Source organism: Doryrhamphus excisus, chromosome 9, assembly GCF_030265055.1.
Source record: "Doryrhamphus excisus isolate RoL2022-K1 chromosome 9, RoL_Dexc_1.0, whole genome shotgun sequence".
Lineage (NCBI taxonomy): Eukaryota > Metazoa > Chordata > Actinopteri > Syngnathiformes > Syngnathidae > Doryrhamphus > Doryrhamphus excisus.
The window spans coordinates 6,713,594-6,735,626 of record NC_080474.1 but is presented as its reverse complement, the minus strand read 5'-3'; the positions used below and the strand labels follow the sequence as shown (position 1 = coordinate 6,735,626).

At 38.2% G+C, this 22,033-nt stretch overlaps 1 protein-coding gene across 5 annotated transcripts in view; it reads right to left on the bottom strand.

Annotated features, from left to right (window-relative positions):
- Positions 1-22,033, bottom strand: part of LOC131135553 (ephrin type-A receptor 6-like) — a 203,413-nt gene that overhangs the window by 165,978 nt on the left and 15,402 nt on the right. For 4 of the 5 annotated variants that reach the window (XM_058081592.1, XM_058081589.1, XM_058081590.1 and 1 more), the window contains exon 2: positions 12,555-12,619. Coding sequence is in view for 3 of the 5 variants with exons in the window: in XM_058081589.1 (XP_057937572.1) it covers positions 12,555-12,619 (65 nt within the window). In the remaining 2 variants the exon portion in view is untranslated. Of the gene's footprint in view, positions 1-2,936; positions 3,039-3,138; positions 3,267-12,554; positions 12,620-22,033 lie in introns of all 5 variants that reach the window. The other variant, XM_058081593.1, reaches the window with a different exon arrangement.

Here is a 22,033-nt window from a genome sequence, read left to right as displayed (position 1 = left end):
ATATACATATATATATACATATACATATATACATATATATATATATATATATATATATACATATATATATATATACATATATATATATATATACATATATATATATATACATATATATATATATATATATATATATATATATATATATATATACATATATATATATATATATACACACACACACTGCATATATGTACCATATATGTATATATGTATTTTTTCCACGCTTTAAATTTGGTGGGTGTGGCTTATATTCAGGAAGTCTGGAATAGTCTGGAAGTCACGGTAAATACAATGCTTCTTGTTTGTTGTTTGTTTGTCCTTGCTATCTTCAGTCAAGTAAAACAAACATTCATTCAACTCAAGATAAAGTGCATTGACCTTGGGATGGTTTCCTGCAACTGGATCACTTTTTTTTTTTTTGTGTATACACTTCAGTGTGTGTGTGTGATAGTGTTAACACACGTGAAAAAGATTATAATCATTCCAAAGCTTAAAAGGATTAGAGCAAATTATTGCAATGCAAATTATGGAAGTGTCAGGATGCAGAATCCTTAATGGCAAGGATAAAGCAAAGACAGAAAGGACCCAAAGTTATCTAACGCAAGAGGATACACATGGATAGGGGTATTTTTTGGCTGTGGACTACTGTAGAGCTGAGGTACACACAATAACCAGCACAGAAAACATTCTAGATCTTCCAGAATCTGCACCAATTCCAGCTGTATTTCCTTGGATTTGTGCTTCCCACCAAAAAAACGATCTGTTTTAATTTATTTCACCCATTGCCCGACTTCAGGCACGCACACTCCGCTGTGATTGGTCACACGCCAAATGTGCTTCCTAGCTACTGCGAACCCTACTTTCTAATTTAGTGGGTATAGGAGTTGATAATAAATGAACAAAGTATTTGAAGCGCTAATTGAAACGTTTTTGGAGCTACTGGCTGGAGACCCCTGACTTACTGTGTGTGAACGTTGAAAAATGTCTGATTTGTCAGCACTTGTCATTAAGGGGTGACAGTGGACCCCCCCGCCAAACCAATTGAGAACCACTGTTTAACCATGCATTATACAGTCAACCTCAGATATATCGGAAATTCGCTCACAACGGACAGATAAAAAAGAACCGATTTTTCTGTAATGCATTTCCAATAAAAATTCATTGCATATATCGGATTTTTTATAACGGATTTCGCCTATTTCGGACAAAATCTCCAGTCCCGTTCCAATGCATTTCCATTAAATTTCCCTCGCATATACCGGATGGCCGCATCGTGGCCAGATTTAAGACAAATATAAAAGTGAGTGACGTCAATAATACTAGCAGAGCAGTGAATGAGATCTTAACCTCACTATTGGAAATAACGTAGGCCTGACGGGCGTAACAGGGCCTAGCTTAATTAACAATTTGTTATGCTCAGAGTCCAATAAAGTTAAATTCTCATTACCTTACGTCTCTTTTCATTGCCCAGTCCAGGTACATTGGAAACATAGTCAAGGAAGTGCCTTTTTATAACGGATAAAATCCGATTTACGCATATACCGGATATAAATCCGATATATGCGTAAAACAGACATTTTCCGGTATACGCATATAACGGATTTCGCTTATATCGGACAAAATCAGTGGGAACAATTGAATCCGATATATCCGAGGTTTACTGTATATAAAGTTGAATAACAATTCAAGAATGGAATTTTTTGTTTCTTTTTAATAAAGAATATTTTTTCTGTAACACATATCTTACTTCTGTCTTCCCTACAGCGTCCAGCCTCTGCGGACTGATACTGGTCTCATTATTGTCTTGATTTGTGACTGGAAAAGCTTCATTATAACAATAGACCTACTCAGGACTCATGTGATGTGTACAGAAAGGTCACGGACAACAGCGAGCAGTCCCACAACGCAATCACTGATTAGCAGGGTGGAAAATTGTTTGAATGTTGCAACCGGAAGAGCGTAGACGGTGGACATACACTAATGTGACCTTTTACCTCAGTTACAGCAAACATCTTGGATGAGACATTCAATTCATCAGGGATTCTCAGAAGGTCATTGTGAAATTTTTATCAGAACAATTGAGGATAGGTTGAGAACTGTCGGCGGTAGAGGTAATAAATAACCTCCGCTATGATTAAAGTTTGACCTCAGATACTTCAACCATCTTGTGCGGCATGATGTACAAAATCAATATGCTTCTTGCTTTCACAAAGAGAAACAAATCCATAAAAGACTGGCTGAAGGTTGAGACTGCAAAATGGTAAGAGTAACTCTTACCTTTATTAGTTTATGTGTTTTGCTTAATTATCACATACTACAGTATTAATTGGCCCTGTACCCTAGAAACCGCCCATGAATGATACGGGAAAAGGCCGAAATGATAGGACAGTGATACTGATAAAATATAGAGTTTAACCAAAGTCCAGTATCAGCCCACGTAGCTATCCACTCAGAGCGCGCTGCTCTGGTATCGTGCCCGTGAAACAACCAATCAGAGAACAACGCACAAGCGTGAACACACAGCATTTGTTTTGCTGCCCAAACTTGATTAATAGAACTATAATTGTCAGACATTGATAAGATAAGACTGTTGATAAAATATTATTGTTGAAATATTTTTGCAATTATTGTGTTTACACTGTTTAGATATAATACATGTAATAAACTGAACATTTTCTGGAAACAAAATGGTCTTTTGATTAAATCGTACGTGATAATAAGCTCATGATTAAATAGTACCTGGCCTGATACCAGACAAACCATGTGATAACCTATAAGTGTAGTATTCCCAAAGTACTCTATGCCAGCAAAGAAAGTACCGTTTCTCGTATAGCAAATATGGGGTGCAACCATTTCCTGTATTCATTCATTAAGCTTTGCACCAACATCTTCTCTTCCTTTCCATTTACATCCTTCTAGTACCTCCCACTCACCTCCTCACATGGTGAGGGTTAGCCCAAAAAGCTGTCAGGGTATGTTCTGCTGTCAGCGAGATGCCGAGTGGGAGCACATTAGCTATCGGCCTCAGTGTGTCCCTGAAAAGAAACAAGCCAATTAAGGAATCCCCTGCCACTGCTTAAGCCCAGTTATGGCAGAGGTCACCAGGATGAATACTTCCATGCTAAATCATCATACCTTTTTCCAAAGTCTCCGTAGAGGGGGAGCTGAGTGATTTCAGATTATTCCTATTCCTGTTTTTTACAGAATCACTGCTGGTCATCACTCAATGTGCTTTGTCTCATCCTTTGTGTTGTTGTTTAGTACTATCAGGGATGGAGAAAGTACTTCAAGATAACACGCAGGTTGTTAGACATTGTACCGTAAATTCCGGACTATAAGCCGCTACTTTTTTCCCCAAACTTTCAACCCTGCGGCTTATTCAGTGATGCGGCCAATTTATGTAATTTCGAGGGGCTCTCGAGTAGAAAAGGTAAGATTAAGACCGGTGGAATATATGCGTCGAGAAAGACTGCAACTTCTTGTCTTGTGCATAAATTAAATTAGCATGAACATACACTCATCATGGAAAATGCAAAAAAAAAAAGGCATATGACGCAGCTTTCAAGCTAAAAGCAATCAAGCTGTCCGATAAAGAAGGAAAACAGAGCTCCTGCACGTAAACTTGGCATAAAAGAATCGATGGTGAGACGCTACCGTTTTACTGCCGCGTCACAGGCACCGTTTGTGAAGAAAGTTATATTATTATTATTGTTAAGTTATATTATTAAAACTTTGAAAACTCTCTCAGTGTACCGTCTTTCTTTGTAAATATGTTTACATGTTTTAATGCTTATATACAGGTGCGGCTTGTGTATGTACAAAATCGGTTTTCCTCTAAAAATGTAGTGGGTATCGTAGTCCGGAAATTACGGTAATAAAAACTTAAAGGATTACAGTTGGGTCAAGGTGCAGAGGCCTGGGGTGCAAATATATTTGTGTATGTAAACACTCCGATATGTGTGCACTTTTCATTTACATCACATGGAATCTATGTTTGACCATTACGTTGACCGCATTCCCAAAACTACACTGCAACCTCCAATTATGAATGTCTGAAATACACCTTAAAAGTCAAAAAGAATAAAACATTAACACATATTGCACAATACTTCAGCGTATGTCACTAACTTAGCTCAGCGAGCATCTTCACTGGAAAAACTAGGACTGTTCTATTAATGATGAACACCTACAGTGTATATCTTTACGTTAGTAGGGGCCTATGTAGTATGCAACAGCATAGTGGTTATGCTGGCGACGACCCCAAGATGCAGAGAAAGTTAGAAATGTATATTTAATACAGATAATGATGAACAATGATCCAGTACAGACATGCCTACCGCACATATAAAGCACATGTAAAGCACAATGCACCAACAATGAAGCATCTGGCTGAACTAAATAGAACAGCGTAGCAAGGAACGTACAACCAGGGGAAAACTGAACAAAGCAAAACAGCGTACAGTATGGCCCACGTCTTGTGGCATTATTAATACATTACGATAGTCCAATTGGGTTTTTAATATAGTGTTTCACAAAATGTCCTTGTCTCTGTTTCCAAAATGTCCATGATGTCATCAGCGGTTGACTATATAGTTCTAACATGCAGAATGAACCACAATGGAGCCAAAGACAGTTGTAAGTGCCATGGCAAAACATTTGTCGGTTATATGAATTTTGTAGTATTTTAAAAATTTTTATGTATTTTAAAAACGTGTTTTGTGTTAACATTTTTCACTTTCTGGAACGGATTAATTCAATTTGCATTTTTTCTTTGTAGGAAAACTGTTTTGGTTAGAGTCGGACCTATGGAAAGCATTAACGATGCTAACCAGGGCTCCACTGTAGTGCCTGATTAAATTTTTTTTTGAAATGTTGAAAATGCTGTAACTCCACATTGTCCATAGATATGAATGTGAGTGTGAATGGTTGTTTGTCTATATGTGCCATGTGATGGGCTGGCCACCAGTCCAGGGTGTACCCCGCCTCTCGCCCCAAAGACAGCTGGGATAGGCTCCAGCACCCCCCCCACGACCCTCATGAGGAAAAAGTGGTAGAATGAATTAATGAAAATGCTGTATTTTAATTTTTATACCTATTTGATCATCATATCTCCAGTCACATTTGGGGCGTGGGTTCAAATCCCTCCACTGCCACCATGTGTGTCATGTGGTGTCCGATGGCCGGAAAATTTAAGGAGGCAGACTTACAGTTCGCCCAGGCTTGGTAGATTTATTTAACAAGGAAGATTCAAACCTGTGAAAAACACTACCCACCCCCCCACCCCCTACCCTAAAATTTAATTAACAGTGTCAAAAAATACTTGAATAACCCCCCCCCCCCCAAAAAAAAAACAGCAAAGAAGAAAAACTCTTCACAAACTGGATTTCAACAATGCCATTTTATGTCACCCCAATGCTGCAATAAATCTTCATAAAACATTCATGCATACAAATATTTCCCTCCCATAGCATAACAAAGATATTCTCTTCAAATGATCGTTATAGTTTTTTTCTGAAAAAGCAATTGCACAATGGGTGGTATTTTTGCGTGGTTTCTTGAGGGAATGATTGCATAAATTATTATTTTCAACAAAATTAATGAATTTAGACTACTTCCTTGAGGGAGGGAAAATGATTAGCATTAATTGTAAATTCAATTAAAGTTAATTATATTTATGTTACATGCTGTACACACATAATAAGATGTCTGAGGGCCTCAAGCATTTTGAGTCCTGGTCCTTGCTCAAGGACTGTGCTCAGGCAGCCAACTAGTGCCGCAACAATTACCTTCTATTTCGGTGAGGGTTTACCCTTTATACCAAAGCCAAGTCCTTAGCTACTGCTGTTATATAAAACATCATTTAAAAAATATAAACTTTATATATGTGTACTATATACAATGTACTGTCATGGTTTGGAACATAGAGTTTAGTTGGTAAACATTAGATATGAACTGTCCAGACCAATGAATATGAACCTATGGGGAAATCCGCTGATAGGACGAGGGATGCGGAGCACAAATAATCAATTGACTGAGGCAACTTCTCTTTGGTGGAAGCCACTTCTCATTCCCAACAAATATCCAATTGCTTATATAAAAAGGATGCGCATAGATTTGAAATCACGAGCCTCTTACATCCAAGCAAACTCATCTTTGGGTAATCATTCAAGACAGCTTTTACAGGCTGTCTGCAAAGTCTCTTTATCAATGAGATAGAGAGACTATATTAATATATATCGCAGTTTTTGATCACATTGCATGACTGCATGTTTGCGGATTCCCAAATTTACTATTCATAACAAGCTATGCCAGGAGTAAAGAGATACATGTGTTAGACTTTAATCATGTATGTCAAGGCTTGCACGTTCAGCAAGCATTTCCCTCTGCAGGGTGCATTCTATATGCATGTCGCTCCTGGCATTGAGAAATGTATGATATCATCAAACCAAATCAATTTTACCCATAAAATCAAAATATTAATCCAATCAGTTTAGTCCGGAGACCCCAAAATATAAACACAAATGAGTTTTAGAATCTAGTCTTCCCTAGCTACATCAAGGTTGCAACATTGCTCCCTTACTCTATTGTGGTTTTTTTTTAATCATTTATTAATAAATCATGGCTTTTTCGTGGTTTACTTTGGACTATCACTGGTCAAAATATGTATATTTAAGCATAATGAACTTAGATAAAAATACAGCACATTAACAACTTGTGAATGTGTGTAGCATTGTTCAAGGGGAACAAGGTTGGATCCTGCTTTTCTTGCAGGTTTAAATTATGTCACAACAGGCATAATAATAATAATAACAAGCATAATAACAACAAGGGTTGGCCGATATTTTTTATATACTGTTATACAGGTATCGTGTCTTCCAGAGTGTCTTCGTGAGAAGGAACGTTTGTGTGGGGAAGAATTTACCTGGCGGACCGCTCTCACTATAACCACTAAATCGCCTCCTCCCGAGCTAAACAGGCTGTAAACTGACTGGCGGAACCTCGGAGCGTGAATTGAAGCTAGGGTTTATTCTTGCACATAACTTCTGTGAGTCCTTCAAAACAAAAGCGCTGTTTGCGGTCTGACTGTGTAAACAAGAGTCATAAAAATATCGACTTATGCAGTTGGAATTGCATGGGTGACTACATCTTCCTTAATGACAAGCACAGGCATTACAATTTGTTGATGATTTAATAGCAATGTGTTTTCTGAGGCCGACATCCCATTAGAAAAGTTTGCCATTTTGTTTCCAATAAATAAATGTCCTTTACAATATAAAACAACTGTAATGATATGGCTTAAGGTTTAGTTTTTATACAAGACTCTGAATTAAAATGTTATATATACACATTATATATTTTATATTTCAAATGTAGAATTTAAATTTGATTTTGTTTTATATGATCATATTGTGATAAATCCCCAAAATACCGTCATAAGTGCTAAGGTCCATATCGCCCAACCCTAACAATTAACAACTAAAACACAACTCTAAACCCCCGCCAGCAATTTTCCACCTATCCAAAAATTGTCTCTCATTATATACGTATGCTACACTGGGTAATTGGGTAAATTTAAAGTGCCTGTAGGGGTGTTATTTCATGTCTGTAAGGCTCTAATAAAGTTTTTAAAAAAAACATTTAGAAGAGCGCAAACAGGTTATGTTATAACTATTAAAATAGAGAGATCACTTCCTGTCTGCCATCGATGATGCTCCTCTCCAAGGTAAACTGTATTAAATGGCTTATTTTTCTGATTATGGATAATATACAATATGAGGTAAAAAGAATATAAAGGTGACTATACCGGAATTCACTCACCGCGGCTGTGTCTGGAACCAAACAACTAATGTTTCATATGCTAAATACTATTCAAAATTAAAATAAAACATATAAATGACAAATTGAAACAATAAATCAATATTTAACCTCACTTTTACCTTTATTGAAGACTTGATTGTTGGCAAAGGCCTCTATGACAAGGGAGAAGGAGACTAGAGAGAATAGAGATCCACACGCTATATTTCCTGAATTCAATAAAGTTTCTCACTTTGAATCCATTGTAGCTTATTTTGCAGCTGTGATCAGTAATTAAAAAAAAAACAGAATTGTGGTGTAACTGTTTTAGTTAGCAATGAAATACAGCATCAACTGCTGATGACGATGTTGGGGGACATTGACTTCTGGTTCCGGTTTCCATTTTGATAGCATGCTAATAGGCTGGTAAAAAAAAAAAAAAGTTACGAACACAATTGGAGTGATACTGCATATTTATAACAACTGGGAACTGAAGCGAAATTTCACAAAACCCAAAAACATGCCAAATTTATGCCTCATTTTGTAATAATTTCTTTATGCGTGAATTCTATAGATTTTTCTAATAAATATTTGAAATTGCAAAGAGACTTTTTGGACTGCCACGCCTCTAGCAAGCATGCACCTACAAGCTGCAGTTCTGTACTGGACAGATACCAGGGTTAGTCTAATATGGTGGGGATTGACTTCCTCATGCTAGCTCCGAGGAAGAAAAAGGGGATTTAAGCTATTTTACCTCCCAAGATCTTCACACCTTCCCTCAGGCCCTCTCACCTTGATGGCTTAAATATTAATGTAAAATCTGTGGATAGTGGATGAGTGAGGAGGGGAGAGGGCTGACAGCTTAATCATGGAGTCAGTGGCCTCCCCCTCTCTCCCTTTGCTCAATGCTCTGGCTGGCTGTCACCACGACCTACATGATGTAATCACCTCCATAATGCTGATATGGGCTACTGTGGACCTTGCATGGCGAGAGAGGAGCACACAGACGAGGGTGGGAGGGCCTTAGGGATTTAACAGAGAATCATTGAAGTCAATATCCACTCTGTGAGAGTCTCCCATCTTTAAGATGCTGCAGTACCTGCATGTAATATTGTGTTGTATGCACAACAGTGGGCATCCATCCATTTATCCTCTTATCCTCACTTGGGTCAAGGGGATGCTGAAGCCTATCCCAGCTGTCTTCGGGGGCTAGGCGGGGTACACCCTGGACTGGTGGCCAGCCAATCAAAGGGCACATACATATATAGACAAAAAAACTTTCACACTCACATTCATACCTATGGACAATTAACCCAACATGCATGTTTTTGGAATGAAAGAGTGGGCAATAATTGCTCAAATCATCGCAACGTCATCGAATGTGTCTTCTGAATGCCTTATATTTTTGTTTTAGTTCATTTAGATCAGGGGTCTCAAACACGCGGCCCGTGTGCCAAATGTGGCCTGCAGGACACTAGTTTGAGGCCCCCGCCTTGATATGAAAGTTTAATGTTAGGGTGGCCCGCGCAAGTTTCATATGGATGCTGTATGGTATCATGTACCCAGAAAAAATTATTACATTTGATTAATATCCTCCCTATCCGTGTGGAAGTGGTAAGTTTTTGGCTATTTAAGTTTAAAGGAAATAACTTGAAGGCTACCGTTTAGGTCGCTAGCTCTCTAGTTTGCGAGTTAGCAATGCTTGTCTACCCACCAACTATATGTGGTTTCTTAAGTTTTTTTTATTTGCTGTTTTATTAATTACTGATTGATTTTCTTTATTCTTGATTTGTTTATTTATTTTTCATCTTATTTTGTGCAGAAAAATAAAAAAAGATATTTGAGAACAGTGGAATGTTTTATCAGAGCTTTTATTGTAGATAATCAGAACCAAATCACTGAAAAAGTTTGTATATTTTTCTGTTTTTAATAAATGCATTTTTTTTTTTCAGCCTTACCCAGACCCTAGCTCCAGTGGCCCCCAGGTAAATTGAGTTTGAGACCCCTGATTTAGATGCTTGAAAATGCATAATTTAAGAAACACTTCCTTAAATATGCATATTTTAAATTTGTAATAGGCCATAACCAACCACAAAATATGATAATTTATTAATTCTTATACTTTGAAACATAGAGTGAAGTATCGAGGGAGGACTACGCTGTCATTTTGAGATGATAATTTACCTCATCTAACATTCTCGGCTAAACTATTGTTTTTTTAAATAGTACAAATAGGATGCTGACAAATAAAACATTAAAAAGAAAAAAAAACTGAAAATGCATGTTCCATTGTGAATAATAAAACAACCCTGAGAGTAAACTCCTACAAGGGCAGAAAAGGGGGGGCGGGTGAAAATAAATGGACGAGGGAGAGTAATTTACATTTTGAAAAGAAAGTGAACAGAAAAACAGAACGGGAGAGCCTTTGAACGGCTTGTAGTTGTATAAATGTACTTGCAAACTTTTAGCTTGAACTTGTTTGCAGTTTTCATTTTGAGAGGAAGTGATACCTAGTATATCAGTACTACTATATGTTACTTAGTCGTAACAGTCAGTAGTAATGACGTTGTTGCTGTGGTATACAGTAAGTAGGCGTATGCTATGGACGACAAACACAGGTGCAGTTTACTGTATAGAACATTTTTCATGCACAACGAGATCCTGAGGCTCATTTATCACCACTGATCATGTTGCAATGCACAGCCCCATGTTACAAAGATGTTACAAATGGTGGTCACACCAGATATTGACTGGATTTCTGCATATTTTAGTGTGGCCTTTTATTGTGGCCAACCTAAGGCACGATGATCATGCTGTCTAATCAGCATCTGGATATGCCACCCCAGTGAAGCGGATGAATTATGAAGAATTTAAAAATGACAGTCCTTATTGGCACACAGACTTCTAACAATATGTAAATATATAAATCCTTGATTAAAAACATTTTATTTTCTATGCCCCTTGACACTATGTGAGGTATCAATGTTGTGTATTTTATTTAGTTTTATTTTCATTTTTATTTCAATTTCATCTTCATTTTTATGATGGTTTATCTTGGCTGTTATTCTTAGTCTTTCCATTTCTACACGTCTTTCTTTCTGTCTTTTATTTTACATGATTTAGATACCGGCTGCACAGTGGGTGAGCGGTTACGCGTAGGCCACACAGGTAGGAGACGCAAGTTCTGGAAAAAAAAAAAAAAAAAAAAAGCCATCTCTGTGTGGATTTTCCTCCCACATTCCAAAAACATGCTAGGTTCATTGGCGACTCCAAATTGTCCATAGGTATGAATGTGAGTGTGAATGGTTGTTTGTCTATATGTGCCCTGTGATTGGCTGGCAACCAGTCCATGGTGTACCCCACCTCTCGCCCGTAGACAGCTGGGATAGGCTCCAGCACCCCCCGCGACCCTCGTGAGGAAAAGCAGTAGAAAATGAATGAATGAATGAATGAATGTTTGTTTTCCAGCTGCACGGCGACCGAGTGGTTAGTGTGCAGGCCTCACAGCTAGGAGACCGGAGTTCAATTCCACCCACGGCCATGTCTGTGTGGAGTTTGCATGTTTTCTCCATGCATGCATGGGGGGGGGCTCCTGTTTCTTCCCACATTCCAAAAACATGCTAGGTTAATTGGCCACTCCAAGTCTGTATGTGGCCTGTGATTGGCTGGTCACCAGTCCAGGGTGTACCCCACCTCTCGCCCATAGACAGCTGGGATAGTCTCCAGCACGCCAGCGACCCTTGTGAGGATATGAATGAATTCATACCTATGTATATTTTATGTATTTGGTTATGTACAGTATATTATTATTCATTCATTTTCTTCCGCTTATCTCTTGAGAGGGGGTTGCGGGGGTGCTGGAGCCTACCCCAGCTGTCTTCAAGCGAGAGGCAGGGTACATTATGGGTACAGGGTATTATTATGTATAGAAGTTTATTCCACTATGGTGGTGTTTCAAGTGCTTTAAGATAGACATAGAAAATTTATATCTTGTGAAAAATGAGAGCCAAAACAAAATTGTTTTGTATCTTTGTTTGGCATAGAATCATCACTTAAGTCTTTGCTGTGTGTTGACATTACTTTTTCCATAAATGATTCTTAAATTGTGGGTGAATATATGGTTCCAGGATGTTATGTTATGTTATTATGTTGTCATTTATAGTTCCGTTTGCATCATGCTTGTTGTTGACATTTTCATTCAGGTAGCTGTTGTGCTTGAGGCACCTTGTCTGAACGAAATGGAAATATCCTTTTCCGGGTAGCAGACTGTCATAAATACTGCGTTAGACGCAGTGCATTCAATCGTTTTTCTCTTGTGTTGGAGTACTGGCAACCAAAGGTGAAATGAGGGCCAAATGCACACTGGAATGTTATTCACTAAGCTTTACCCGGCTGTGCTGGAGATACAGTATGTCTTTATATTTCCCTTTCCTATTATTATGGCCGCTGCTGGGCATTTGGACTGATTGCCAACCTATTAGCCTCCCGTTGGCTTCAGAGGGAGTGACATATTTGTGTGGCTCGATTGTGACATAAACAGGAAAGGAATTGAACGGAAAGACTGGCAGCTCCTAAGAGATCTTATCTCATTATTTGTTTCCAAGTTACCTTATTTCCCAGGGGAACTGAAGGGGTCTGCCAAAGATGCACATGTAACCAACACTATAATCGATGTGGTCGATGTGACAAAGACCACATGGAAACAGACTGGAGTGTAAATACAGCAATTGGTAATAGTCGGGGAGCAGAGGACTTACCCCATTGATAGGATATGTCTTCCATCCCAGCTCTCCAAGCACAGACGTCGTATCCAGCAGCACAACTGAAATGACAAAGCAGCGCAGGAATCCAACCATTAGCCATCTGTCTGCGCACAAAAGTTCAATTTTCACACTGGAAATTGAAATATCAGTCATAAACATGTTCGTTTAGACATTTTATCATAACAGAAATGAGTTTCTTTGGATGAATATTTATCAGCGGGGGCGAGGGGGGGGCAATATAAACACGAACAGCAACATTGTTACCACTTGCTGCACAATTTTGGGACTGATAGATTGCACTCAGATTGCTGTTAACAGTCCATTCCCTCGTCCCTGCCATGCACCATTTGAAGTCGTTTTCAGCCACAATATCTGCTTGTTCAATGTGTGACTGATGTTTAAACCTCTAAAAATTAAATCCTTGGCATGAAAATATGTTAAACTATAAATGGAGATGCCCTTTCCAATCAAATTCTGACACCTGAATTTGGATATCTGACGATACCGCTACCACTCCGATACCAGAGCTCTGTTTGCTTTAATACAGTAAACCTCGGATATATCGGATTCAATTGTTCCCACTGGTTTTGTCCGATATAAGCGAAATCCGTTATATGCGTATACCGGAAAATGTCCGTTTTACGCATATATCGGATTTATATCCGGTATATGCGTAAATCGGATTTTATCCGTTATAAAAAGGCACTTCCTTGACTATGTTTCCAATGTACCTGGACGCGCAGGCAACGCTGCAAATGACGTCGTATAGCGGCCTGTCACGATTCGGCGAATCGGAGCACCACGATGCGGCCATCCGATATATGTGAGGGAAATTTAATGGAAATGCATTGGAACGGGACTGGAGATTTTGTCCGAAATAGGCGAAATCCGTTATAAAAAATCCGATATATGCAATGAATTTTTATTGGAAATGCATTACATAAAAATCGGTTCTTTTTTATCTGTCCGTTGTGAGCGAATTTCCGATATATCCGAGTCCGATATATCCGAGGTTTACTGTATTATTAATATTGTAGTGTCTAAAGAGGCCATAAGAATGACGAGGAGGTACATCAATAACCTCTTTATTGCAAAAGCATAACTGGCTACTGTCAGCCGAACTATGCCAAAACAACAAACAGCAACTATGTAAATGTCCTCTCTGCACACAGCCACACAAAATCACATTCACAAGTGGTCACTAAGCTCTTTCAACAACTGTGCCGCGGCACACAAGTGTGCCGTGAGGAATTATTCAATATCACTTTTTTTTATTAACATGTATTAATAATTTTCTGCAAATATTATGTAATTGTCGCGTGTCATTGTTGCAAAGACTGTCAGAGCAATGTAATATTCGTCAGTGTGGCAACACGTAGCTGATTGCCTCGTTCCTCTAATAGACTTAGTGATGCATGTGAGAGGTAGTGGGTGACATGTTGTAACATTGTTGTTTAAATTTGTATGCGGATCAAAAGGATCTGCTGTGGCGAGTCCGTAATCAGAAAAAAGCTGAAAGAAGCAAATAACATTGGTAACGTAAAAAACGTGCCGTGGCTCAAAAAAGGTTGAAAAACACTGCCTTATTATGACCAAGACAATATCAGCAAATAGTTGGAGTACCTCCAAGAATATCAGCAAACCTAGCTGTGTACAAATATATATATATATACACACACACACACACACACACACACACACACACACACACACACACACACACACACACACACACTTGCTGAGTCTGATGCGTTCACAGCTTCACAGGCGCTTCACAACGCTTTCTTTTAAAACAAAACAGGCCGCAATGTTGGCCGCAAAACCAGCAAATTTCGCTGTCTCACACTGAGCGCTAAGACTGATGCGTTCACCGCCATGTAAGTGGTCGGAAATGACAAAACTCACACATGATTTTATTGAACAAAGCAGTTTTTTGTTGGCCGCAACCACACCAAAAATATGTCAGAAAATGCAGCTACAAGAAAATCAGTAAACTAAGATGCGTCCACAGAAGAATATCAGCAAATTTAACTGTATCAAACACATGAAGTGTCCATACTGGATTCCCCAAGTGTGATTTGAATGTTTTGCTACTATTAGAGACTTAATTCACATATAAATTTTCTGTTCATTTGGAGCCGTTAATTCATACAATATAAAACAAATATATAATATGATCCGAAATATGAGGGCCGAAATATGATCTCAGGGAAGAAGTAAATGTGAAACACTTATATGCTAGGACTACGTTAAAAAGCCATAGCATTTCAGTATGTGGAATCAAACTATGGAATGGATTGAGTAAGGAAATCAAACAATGCACAACGATGAGCCAATTCAAGAAACAATACAAGCAGTTGATGTTTGCTAAATACAAGGATGAAGAGTCTTGAACCAGTCATGATGTGCTATATATATCACTATATTGACACTTACTATGGTACACATTATGTCATTGGATGGTCATATTGCCTCGTACTTCGGTACAAGGTACATTATAATTTTTTTTTTTTTTTTTAAACCTTAAACTGTATTATGAAAGCAGGAAGTGAACAAATGTAACAGTTACTGATTGTAAAAGTACCAGATGGAGGGGTAGGATTTAAAAAGCTTTGCTTCTTCCTACTCCTTTTGGACATGTGGAACTGGGAACTGATTATGTGATGCATTCAATTGTAATCTGATGCATGTTCAAATGAAATTAAACCATTACCATAATAAATACAAACAGATGTCACATATTTGTTAAAAAAAACAATAAAAATGAGCAAAATTGAGACATAATTGAAAATGATGATTAATCATAATTAATTCACATGAAACCTGTGAAAAACGGATTAAACATGTTAATCAGTTGACAACACTGCCAAAAAAAAAAAAAACATAAAATTTGCATGTAACAAAATACATCTAAAAAACAAAAGATACAGTTCCCCGTGCATGCGTGGGTTTTTTCCGGGTACTCCGGTTTCCTCCCACATTCCAAAAACATGCTAGGTTAATTGGCGACTCCAAATTGTCCATAGGTATGAATGTGAGTGTGAATGGTTGTTTGTCTATATGTGCCCTGTGATTGGCTGGCCACCAGTCCAGGCCTCTCGACAGCTGGGGTAGGCTCCAGCATGCCCGCGACCCTCTTGAGGACAAGCGGTACAGAAAATGGATGGATGTTTTTCAAGCATCAGAACTCTTATCTTGTAGCAATCCGTTTGCAAATGTGTCCTTGAGCAACCATTGAGTGAATCTGTTACACAGGAACCATACACACGTTCTTTTTTCTTTTTTCAAATGTCAATAATAGTGTTTTATAACAATGTCTGCTTAGAGCCATGAAATCCTCCTTTGGGTGCAAAAGGGCCGACTATACTGAAACAAATCTTTATTAGTGATAACATTTCCTGGGTAAATCATCATTCACATGACCATGGCGCTTCCGCTTCATATATTATTTAATAAGTGACATTTAGATCTTTGTGGTGTTTTTTTTTTTTGACAAGATTGAGGTGACCACAGCGCAAATTTGTACATTTATAGTGTCGGCTATAAGCCAATTGAGCTCTGATGGTGATGATGTTGTGTTATGAGTGGTGCTGCATCTGCTCAGTGAGGTTTGTATTGGGTTTGTTTGCTCATTGATGTATGCCCGCCCACTCGAAAGCGGATATGGGAAACATTGCAATGACACAAAGTAACACCTTGCGTAACATCATGTTATTACTTTGGAAAAACCAATAATGACTGTCTTGTACTCTCGAGTGGGAGGTGGAATTACGCCTTCCTAAGTCTGCCATAGCGTTGCGTCTTTGCTGCTTTGAAACAAAACTCTTCTTTTAAAGTGTCATGTATGTTTCATGTACAGCTTCGAGCTTCTCCAACAACGTAAACTTGATGAGCACTACCAAAATGTTGATTTTTTCATTGATTTATTTTCACTCTGTACTGTTTGTCTTGAAGCCAATCAATTATTTTCTTCCGCTTGTGTTCTCTGTCACTATGGTTGGGTATTGTTTGGTTTCTCACTTTTCGAAGGGCAGGAACCAGCCAGGTTCTGTAATTCTGTCAGCTGTGAAGTAAGCGTACGAGTCCAAAGTTATAGTTTTACAATTTGCGAGTACAAGCGATTGCATTGCCCCAGGTGGACAGAGCGATTAGCTGCCAACAAAAGTCTAGTGAGGTCCAATCCATCTTTCTTTTTTGACTTTGTCAACGAGGTGCTTAAATGGGTGTAAACTTCCCTGGGATGTTCGCAAAAACTGATTCCAGGCCCTTGCAATCATGTCTCAAACCTCTGTGGTAGATGAGTACAAAGTGGAGTGAAAAGTATTACATTCCTAACAGTACAGTTTCCATATTATTCAATACCAGTACTGGTGCTGGTAAATATTTTAAACCAGGGGTCTCAAACACGCGGCCTGCGGGCCCGCACTTGTTTGAGGCCCCCGCCTTGATACAAGTTTGATATGGATGCTGTATGGTATCATGTACCCAGAAAAAATTATTACGTTTCATTAATGTTCATGTTAAAGGTTAAATAACTGTTAATAGTTATCCTCCCTATCCGTGTGGAAGTGGTAAGTTTTTGGCTATTTAATTTTAAAGAAAAAATAACTTGAAGGCTACCGTTTAGGTTGCTAGCTCTCTAGTTTGGGATACAATTAGGATACAAAATCCCGATGTTAGACACTTATGATAGTGTTAGCAAAATAATGCTGCATGCATTTTTTTTTTCATTAATTGAGCAACAAGAGCTTTGTGTGATAATGATAATAATGAGGAAGTGTTATGTTTCTAGTGTGAAGAATGACGGAGAAACGTGTGTGAGTTTGGAAATGAGTGCAACCTTTCACGTGTTAAAGTGACTTCCAGGATTCTGCATTCATTTAGCACCCAAATGACGCATTGATAGTTACTTCGTGTTTTTTTTTTGTGCACTTACTACTTACACTGAGTTTCGATACATGAGATATCACACGTGAAGTATGGTGACCATATTTTAAATATCAGGACACCCAGCTTGTTAATGAGACACTTAAATGACATGTGAAGTTTACTCAAAAGTGCCTCATAATTTAATTTCATTTAAAGTGTATCCTCTGTATGGATAGAAAAATGATATACTCCAAAATACTGTATCACCAATGACACAAATTCAGACCAATTTGGTCTTACAATAACAAGTAATCACACAATAAATTAATCACAAAATATTAAAAATGAACTGTTTCCTGTTTAATGTTTCCGGTTCCCATATATTTCCATCTGCCACGTGCCTGTTTTCATTATCTATCAGCTCCAAGGGGTTTTAGTCTATGCATTGATTCAACACCTAGATACAAGAAGTCATACGGACACACACACACACACACACACAGAGTGCAGAAATTGAGCCATGTGTGGAGCAATGCAAGGTAACGTAGTAGAAATTAGGAGGGAAAAAGATGATTGCACAGCAAAATGTCACAGCCCTGATAGACTGATGGGCTTCCTTCAAACAGATCCACCCAACCCAGTTTTCCCACCTGGGAACATTCACTTGACGTTTAAGGGCTTAAACACACAGATGATAGGTCTGCTTCCATGGATGACTAAGGAAGTTAAAAAATGGAGAGAATCATTCATTCATTCATTCATTTTCTACCGCTTTTTCCTCACGAGGGTCGCGGGGAGTGCTGGAGCCTACCCAGCCACCAATTAACCTAGCATGTTTTTGGAATGTGGGAGGAAACCGGAATACCCGGAGAAAACCCACGCATGCACGGGAAGAACATGCAAACTCCACACAGAGATGGCCGAGGGTGGAATTGAACCCTGGTCTCCTAGCTGTGAGGTCTGCGCGCTAACCACCCTGGAGAGGATCAGAAAATGATTAAATGATAACCAAAGTAGCTGTGGATTAATTGGGTAATTGATTAACCATCGATTAATTTTTACAGCTCTAATTTTCAATGTACATTTCTTAAAATGAATATTAAAATTGTGTCTGTTCTTGTTCTCATGGTCCCAAGTTGGGTGTCTCCAGACACCCCAGCAAAAACTCCCTGTTTAATTGAAACAGTAACACAACTAAATTACATTAAAAAAAAAAAAAAAAAAGGCTCTCAAACTTCAAGTAAAAAACTTTTCCTCATCACTTTTGCCTCATAAGTGTGAACCACGAGTGGGAATTGATTTATTTGAAAAAGTACTTGATAGTATGGATTTTGCATTGATTTAGCATTAAGTCATGCAAGGCTCAATGTTGAATTTATCTCACTGTTGTCCTCTCTGTTGTTTGAGCTTGGTTTAAGGGTTGCGTCATGGTGGCCGGGTTTGGATGAGCTCCCTCTTTCTCTCTGTGTCTTTCTTTGCCTGCCAATGTCAGGCTGGCAATAGCCAATGGTTTAATTGGGCATCATTAGGCCACTCTGTGCTGCTTACCTGGCCAGTACCGTCCCCGGGGGATGGCCTGATTACTGAGGGTTGGCGTGGTTGCTTACACACTGCAATGAGCCTTTTCAGACTTTGTTTTGAATTTTCAAATGTGAATATTTTTAAATTTCCTCAGTGTTCCATGAAAGCAGACCTATTATAATATTGTTTTAGGAAAACACATCTTTGACTTTGGAAAACAGTGCCCAATATTTTTGTCTCTTTTATGACATGCTGTTGACCAGGGGTCTCAAACTTAATTTACTTGGGGGCCACTGGAGCTTGGGTCTGGGTGAGACTGGGCTGCATCAGGTTTTCCACAAAAAAAAACAAAAAAAAACGCATTTATTAAAAACAAAACATTTTACAAAACTTCGCTTTGGTTCCAATTTTCTACAAGAAAAGCTCTGATAAAACATTCCACTGTTCCTAAATATCTTACTTTTTATTTTTCTGCACAAAATAAGATGGCAAATAAATTAGCAAATCAAGAATAAAGAAAATCAATCAATCAGTAATAAATAAATATAATAATAATAATAAAACGGCAAATAATAAAAACTTAAGAAACCACATATAGTTGGTGGGTAGACAAATTATTTTTTTCAGATTAAAATGAACAAAGCATTATTAGAGCCCTGTAGACATGACAAAACACGACTATAGTCACATTTATACTCTTTTTATTTACAACATATTGCGCAACTGCAGGGTCTTAAGACACATGCTAACTTGCAAACTAGAGAGCTAGCGACCTAAACGGTAGCCTTCAAGTTATTTCCTTTAAAATTAAATAGCCAAAAAAACGTACCACTTCCACACGGATAGGGAGGATAGCTATTAACAGTTATTTAACCTTTAACATGAACATTAATCAAACGTAATAATTTTTTCTGGGTACATGATACCATACAGCATCCATATCAAACTTGCGTGGGCCGCACTAACATTAAACTTTCATATCAAGGCGGGGGGCTCAAACTAGTGTGCTGCGGGCCACATTTGGCCCATGGGCCACGTGTTTGAGACCCCTGCTGTTGACTTTTTGTGTTTGGTTCACATTGATTTGATCCTTCTAGGGCAAGGGTGTCCAAACAGATATAAGCCCGTGGCACATTCTAAAACAAGAAAACTAAAAAAAAAAAGAACCAAAAATGGAAAAATCAGTCGAAATTTTACAAGAATAAAATAAATTATGAAGAGAAAAGTTATAATCTAAAAAATAAACAAAAAATATAAATTTTTCAAGAATAATGTAGTAACGTGATGAGGAAAAATAATGTCAGTTTAGCATCACAAATTTTAAATATTTAAGAAAATGTACAAGCATAATAAGCATAATTATAATCATAATTTTCGGAAAATTAGGAGATGGAAAAAGTCATAATGTTCTATCAATAAAGTCCAAATATTATGGGAACAGAGAATTACAAGAAGATATTGTAGCTGGAAAAAAAAAAAAAAACAACGGTAAAAACATAAACTCATATTATGAGGATAAATAATGGAAATGGTTTAAGGTTGGTTTACAGAATATAAAAGTAGCCCCTGCATCCTTTAATTTTTCAGAATATGGCCTTTGGTGGAAAAAGACCAGACACCCCTGGTCTTAGGCCAAACTGTTGACACGATTAATGAAAACAACAGCTTCACATTAATCAACTACAAAAATAATCAATAGTCACAGCTCTACACTGAACATACACGGACAAAACATCAGTTATGACTCACATTAGATACATAGAATTTCTCTCTGACATTCAACATAAATGAAAGGTATTTTTAAAAATGTGTTGACTCAAACTCACATTGGAAATCCCATATACGCGCTAGCAATTAGCATTAGTTCTTGTCAAATTGTCAATCTTACATTTCAATTTTAAATACCTCCAATGATGAGAACCTCAATCGCCACCGACCCCATTCAACTGGAGCGTTTTTGTATCCTTGTTAAAATATTCATCCTGCCATCGTCCTACTCCTTCTATTATTTGATTGTCAGTTAGCAAAGAGCTGATGCAGTAAGGTAGTTTGCTAGTGATGACAAAGGAGATTGATTGACAATGGTCTCCGACCAATCAGGACGCAGAGTACAATAGGCAGTTTCTTCCTGAGCCAATAAAGACTGTTGTGGCTCTATATTTGGCCAGCTATTGTCTGCTGTAGGTTCCTAATATGCTCGTTAGGCATGTCAACACACAGAGGGAGAGCTACACACGTATTCAACATGAGTACACAACTCCCTCTACTGGTAGTAGTAGTAAATAGAATAACAAGACATACAACTCAGCAAAGATGCATTGCTCTAATACACTACGAGGACGCAGAACACAATGCACGTTCATAAGCTGTTAAAAATGTTTATGTGTAAAACTACACAAAAAAAAAAAAAACGGGAAACATGAACCGTGATGTAGTGAAGAAACACGACACTATCCTCCTTTAGCAGTGTCCGCTAGATCTCCCTCAATATACAATACAGAGTATATCCATCAATTCCCCTTCTCCATAGAGTTATCTTTCAGGAGGGCACCCACAAACCCTGCCTGGAGCAGGCAGTCCGCCGGGACTTCGACTGGTTTGATATAAATAGAACATGAGCTGGCCAACTCACAAATAAATGGAGCTCCAGCAGAATGATGACATCTCCTGTCTGGCCTCCAGCCCCTTGCACGCCACACAAACACCCTGAAATAGCAGCATATCCATCGGCACTCGCTTCCAGGTCTTACTTCATGTAAATTTGCATTATTCAGACATCACTGATACTGGCTGACAGCGAGTCTGTACTGTCAACTGGAAGTTTAGCATTTTACCCACCACTAACGATACTTTTTGAGTAATGAGTCTGTGTGTAGAGGACAATTGTCCCAAATGCAAATACACTGTATGACAAACTGTCAAGTGGCCAATTTGAATCCAAAAATAATATACAGCAGCTTTGGTACTTTGATACTTTATGAATAACTTTTACAAAGTTGCTTTAAATGTACTTCCTCAAACTTAAAACATCTAACATGACCAAATCCGAACGTGACAAATTAGTGGTCGAAGGTTCTTCTACT